The 6,000-nt window shown below is 40.2% G+C and overlaps 1 protein-coding gene across 1 annotated transcript in view; it reads right to left on the reverse strand.

Annotated features, from left to right (window-relative positions):
• Nucleotides 1–5,713, reverse strand: part of PDGFC (platelet derived growth factor C) — a 61,240-nt gene extending 55,527 nt beyond the window's left edge. The window contains exons 1-2 of the mRNA XM_009893770.1: nt 5,623–5,713; nt 98–293 (exon numbers count right to left, since the gene is read on the reverse strand). Coding sequence (XP_009892072.1) covers nt 98–293; nt 5,623–5,713 — 287 coding nt within the window. The remainder of the gene's footprint in view (nt 1–97; nt 294–5,622) is intronic.
• Between the last annotated feature and the right edge of the window lie 287 nt (nt 5,714–6,000).

Consider the following 6,000-nt stretch of genomic DNA (forward strand, 5'->3'; position numbering starts at 1 on the left):
GGCGTCACATTTTTGCAAAACCCGAGCAACACAAGTACTTGTTCCATCCCCCACACCTCCCTTCAGATTTTTCTAAGTTAAAGTACAAGTAACTTACTTGCAAATGTCATCTTCTGGGTCCTCAAGCCCAAATCTTTCATCAAAAGTAAGCTGTATCCACACATTTTCATCTACTGCTACTAATCTCCACACTAGTACAGTATTGCGTGGATATGTGTGCGGAAACTTGGGGCTGTGAATACTTCCATTAGTAGTCACAGTAATTATCTTCTCATGCTGAGGATCCTGCACGCCTATAGTAAAGAGAGAAAACAGAGGCATCAGTACTTACTTCTCCTTTTCCTAAAGTGTTTGTATAGTATGCCCAGATAAAGACACTTTTATTCTGTTTGCTTTTCTTCACCTTGCAAGGAATTTATGCTTGGAAAATCTACATAGTAACAACAACCCAAAAGTCTAAGTATTACTTTGCTGGCAAAAAGTTATTCAAACCCAAGCCTCAGGGGCTGCTCAGAAAGCAGAACAGAAGTTCAAGTGGAGAAACGAGAAATGTGACTGCAAACACTTGAATGCCAGACTGGCCTCCTCACAGAAGCCCAGCAGTCCAAGGGACTACATCGTGCAGCCTGCTGATGGTTTCAGTTCGTTATCACTGGAGAGTGCACAGAGACTGCATGAGGGTACAAGGAGAGGTCTGCTCACACCTACCACAGAAGGGATGGGTTAAATCTCTTTCTCATTAAAGAAGACTATCCTACATTTATTGAGTCCAGTGATAGGGATTTTGATGGCTGCATCCTTCCTGAGGGCTGTATCAGAACAAAGTTATCCCAATACAGGAATGAAACTGGGACTTGCTTGGGAAACTTGGGGAAGTCACCAAGTGTAAGAAATTAGGCATTTACTGACAAGCCTCAATTGAGGGCATTCCTCAAAATTATTCACAGCATTGTTAGACTAAGCACATGTAAAATCTAATGAGTGTTTTACAATGCAGCAGCAAATGAATTCAAAAGAAATAAGCCAACTGCATTTGATTTTTAAAGCATGCCGTAACACTGAAACTACTGAAAAGACTTCTTCAGGTTATGAATTCATAACTGCAAGGAATTACCAAAACAAAAGGTTTGACTCCTTCAGTGAGCAGCAGGTGTGCCTTTCAGAGCCCCAACAACTCTCTTCACAGTAACTCAAGAAACCTCATTCTCAAGTGGCCAATATTCACAGGAATTCACATTCAGTAGCTGCAATCAGCTCATACTGGGTATTCAGCTGCAAAAAACCAAGCACTGACCTAATCTGGATACATTTTAACACTGCGACGTACAAGGATGAGATCTCTGAACTGCAAAACTTAATTCCATCATATGAAAAAACCCTCCTTATGCTATAGCACGTGACTTCTACTATCTTTGGCTTTTTCTAAAAAAACTGTATACAGTCAGGTTTGACATTTCAGTCAGTAAATCACAGGAATTCTCAGTTACCTATTAATAACAAATTTCTAGTAACAAAATAAGCTTGTAGTTTTGTACTGGAGAGTTAGTAATATTATTTTGTTTTCAGCTATTCATTGTCTCTTGCAGTTAGCTACTTTATCTTATTTTTTCTGATTGTTTTATAACCAGCATTATGATGAATATTTATTTGAAGGTATGTAAGACATATGATTCAGTCTGCAATGAAAACATGCACTGCAATAATTGTACCTTATTATAGCTACATATAAAGGCTGACAGCTAAATGAATGTACTGCAAGAAAAGAAGGGCATAGAAACAGCATTGCTATTTAAAAAGAATCAATCTATACTTAAATGTAATTTAAAGTCTGACGGACTCTTGCCTTCTATTCTGATGGACTGGTGCCTTCTACTTGTGGTACAAAAATGGTAAATTTTCTTTTAAGTGGAATTGTTGCTTATATAAAGCTGATGGAGTGCGGTCTTGCCTTGCAGAGGACTGACTGTCTTGTCTACAAATAAGACAGGACATCATGCAGCAATCAGTAAAAAAAGCACAAAAAAGGCAGAAGAAACAGATTCCTAATTTAGACACTTCATTGGGCTTTTGTTAGCTGAGTCACAAGCATTTTTCTATAATGTATAGCATGTCAGCTGAGAGCTGCACACTAAACACGGGAGCCAACAATAATAAAAATTACTTTCCCAGAGATTAGTACACCAGAGTGCTATTTCCAAAGTATGCAAAGGACCACCATTTCAGACAAACAACATGTGGTGTCTGATGACACTATAGTCAGTGGTTCGTTTTTTCTTTAAAAGCACACACAGGATTACAAACCATGTTATATTTCACAGCACATTAAGGAAGTGTTTTCTTTTGTGTCATCAGGACAATGATAACAACAGCAAGTAAGGACTGTAAATAGTCCAGGCATATCAAATGGGAAGTCAATAAAAAGAGGGAAAGGAAAGAAAAGGCACATGGCAATTAAGCGAACAGAAGTTGCGGCATCTCCGGTATCTTCAGCTCCTCCATTTGTAGAGCAAAAAATCTATTTACTTTAGCACACAACAGTGTTCCATGAATATATCAAATTCCCACACACAACACTTGCTCCATTTCAAATATTTGCTCTCGCACAGTGGAATTTCTTCTCTTACAAAAGAATTATTTTGTATGACTACAAAGGCAAGTAATTGCTGTCACTAGAGAATGAAGCTTGCTATTTGTCTTCAGATAAGCTGCAATATTCCTTTTCATCCATTCTACATAAATCGTACCATTGTACCACAAAAAGCTAGCCTTTTCCTACTGAGTTCATGCATGTTCTGAACATTTCTTTTGAGGAAATTCTGTGAAGAGCACAGCTACCTGACCACGGCTAAGATGAGACTATAGTCTCTATTCTTTGTGGAATGACTTTGCAGTTCCTGTCTTTATTTTAGGGATAAATCAGTCCAAATTACACTTAAAAGGGAGTAACAAGTTCAGTCAGATTTACAGCAGTCAGCTGTGTAACTCCAAAGCTACGTACATTGCTGCCATGATCTGCCTGCCTTTCTATTAACAACCAACCTCCCCACTCCCCCCCCCCCCCCAAAAAAAAAAAGAAGAAGAAGAAAAAATTATTATTACTGTACAGACAGCATTCAACAACCCTGAAGAATCAGTTTAGGCAAGGACTGAGGTAGGCAAGGAACCATCCGCTGTGGTTCAGGCTGGGCTGGCCACCAAAATGAATGACAGATGCTCTCTTAACTTCTCTCCAACCGAGAGAAGAATGAGAAAAAGAGAGACCTATGAGTTTAAAAGAAACTAAACTACTTTAATGAAATATTAGTAATAAAATAATAAAAAGGAAAGATAATAACAGCAATATGAAAATAATTACATTGATACAATATCTACAAAACCTCCTCAGACGTCAGCCATTGAAGAAAGAGGGCTGACCCTTTGATCCCTCAGCTTTTACATTGAGCATGAGGCAGATGGGATGGAATACCCTGTTGGTCAGTTTTAGGTCACCTGTCCCGTCCACTCCTCCCCGCAGGTGGGACCCCACTGTGCTTTTCTGCTTCCGACCCTCCAACGGGGCAAGTAACAAAGTTACCTGCCCTTGGCTGGTATGGCAATAAGTATAAGGAAGAGCCTCTCTGCACACCATGCCTTGGTATTAATTATAAACAAGGCCTTATCGCTCTGGAAGCAGATACTGTCTGAAAAATATGCTATTAACTTCAGAGAGTTCAGTTATTTAGAAGAGGCCTAGCTGAAAAGTAAAATTACTGAACAGAAAATTGGTTCTGTTTTACCTCGAGCCAGGACGCCATCTCAGCAAGGGGGCAACAATACCACACGAGGGAAATGGAGAGAGACAGGGACGAAAACAACATATTTGCATCTTTAGTAAAAAGCTGCATCAGAAGATGGGCAACTGAGATCACCTGCAGGAGAAAGTCCTGGAAACGGGGCACACTAGATGGGAAAAATCGCTAAGCTGACCCAGGGATATGACACGGTTATGCTTATTAGGAAAGGACAGCACACACTTAGCAGAGCCTGAGGTTGAAGAATGAGTTGCCGCAGTCGTCTTTGATGTGGTACAAGATGCTATCACCAGATTTATATATCTATCAATGTAGAAAGTCTGCCCCTGAAAATTACAAGATTCCAGGCATTCTGAAAGCACGGCAGTGCCTAACCCTTCCACCGACATGGCAATGCAGATGAAAAACCACGGTATCACCAAACAGATCAGCAGATGCCACTGTAAACTGAAATTAAACCCACCGACTAGACAAGCTCATTCCTGCCTACTTCAAAGTAGGTCTCTTCCCCCATGGGCACAACACATTTCACAAAGATCAGCGCTGACACTTTTTAAATATAGCAAATACCTCTTTCTTAGTACATTGTAATCACTACATTTTAGCGAGGGTCACAGGTAAAACTCAAACAAATCGCATACAGTTCAGGAGACAGATGAGGAGCTGCAGGAGAAGAGAGGAGCACCACAGATGGAGTAACGGCATCAGCACAGATTCACTTAAGGGCTGATCCACTTAAGAACAGTACTGATAAAATTGTTTTTTAAAAGTTTTTGCTAAACCTACACTAATTTCACAACAGGACAAGATGAGAATACTGCTAATCATGCACTGTTAATATATTATTTGATGTATTTCATTCAATAGACCTTAATTATGAAAATCAACTTTTAGGCCTTCAGAAACAGCATTAGCTCATTTATAGCTATCATTCTGTTAAAAAAAAAAAAAAAGCCAAATTCAAACATAAGATTCAACTCTAAATATTTAACAATTAGTATTAGAGCTTTCTCAGATATACAATAATGTTGCAGTATGTGAGTCCTCTGCTTTAAAACTCAGAAACAAAAGATGACAGTAACTACTTGTTCGTTACCACAGAACTTCAGAGGGAAGCAGGTTTTTTTCATTAAAGTAATCGAAGGGATTTCCTGACAGCATTCCCATATAATTTTTACAACACTCCACATATGTAGAGAAACCGAGACTTTGTAGAAGAAATTCTTTGAAATGTAACATAACATGCCGTTTCTTCCTCTTTCACCAGACTTTCAAAAAGCAGTAAGCCTACTTTCAACAGTAGTAACTCAAGGCATACAGAGGTACCCCTTTCTGTCCTGTCTCTGGTTCAGTTGCCTCCAGGCACTTCTTAGCTATTATCTGAATGTAACAGACGAAATTTAACTCTTTTGTTGGGTACAACAGGAAAGCTGGAAAATGGTCTGTTACTGGCAGAAAATTGAAGACAAATAGGTCTGATATGGTTCACATGTAAAGGGGATAGCAGGGCAAAGGCACTCAAAATCATAGAAACGCTGCTTTGAAGGCACCTCTGGTCCCAGCTCCTACTTGGGTTACTATTCCTGCTCACACCACAGCAGGTGTCCCATTTGAGTACTGGCATTTCCAGCCGATACTAAAAACCCCTGCGGATGGAAACGCCACGGGGCCTTGGGATAACCTGTTCCAGTGCCGTACTACCTCCCTAGGTAAGAAGTTTTTCCTAACATCCAATCTGAATCTCTCCAGCTGCAACTATTAGCTATGGAGGTTTCAGGGTTTGTTTTGTTTTACACTTGTGCTGCTACTAGAAAGAGTTTAACTTGCTCACCCTTGCAACTGCTCTTCAGGCAACTGGGGCCTGCTACTGGCCTGCCCCATCGCCTTCTCTTCCTCAGACTACGCAAGCCCAGCTTCTTCATCCTCCACTCACTGCCGGCCACCAACTGATGCTGAGCTTTGAAGCCTGGCAGTCCAGCCAATTTTCAACCTACCTAACAAGCAGTCTGTTCTTCCAAACCATTATGCTTCAAGTACCACAAGAAATGCTTTTGAAGCACACAGGGTTTGTTTACATGATCTCCTTTTCAAGTAGTGAGCAAAGAAAGTTTCATACAGGCTTGCTGTGTCTATCTCCTAAGCTAGCTTTCCTAAGTGGTGTGGTTTGTGGCTTTTCTGGGTTAATTCTCTGAGACACATCGAGCCTTCT

Source organism: Charadrius vociferus, unplaced genomic scaffold, assembly GCF_000708025.1.
Source record: "Charadrius vociferus isolate BGI_N301 unplaced genomic scaffold, ASM70802v2 scaffold59, whole genome shotgun sequence".
NCBI lineage: Eukaryota > Metazoa > Chordata > Aves > Charadriiformes > Charadriidae > Charadrius > Charadrius vociferus.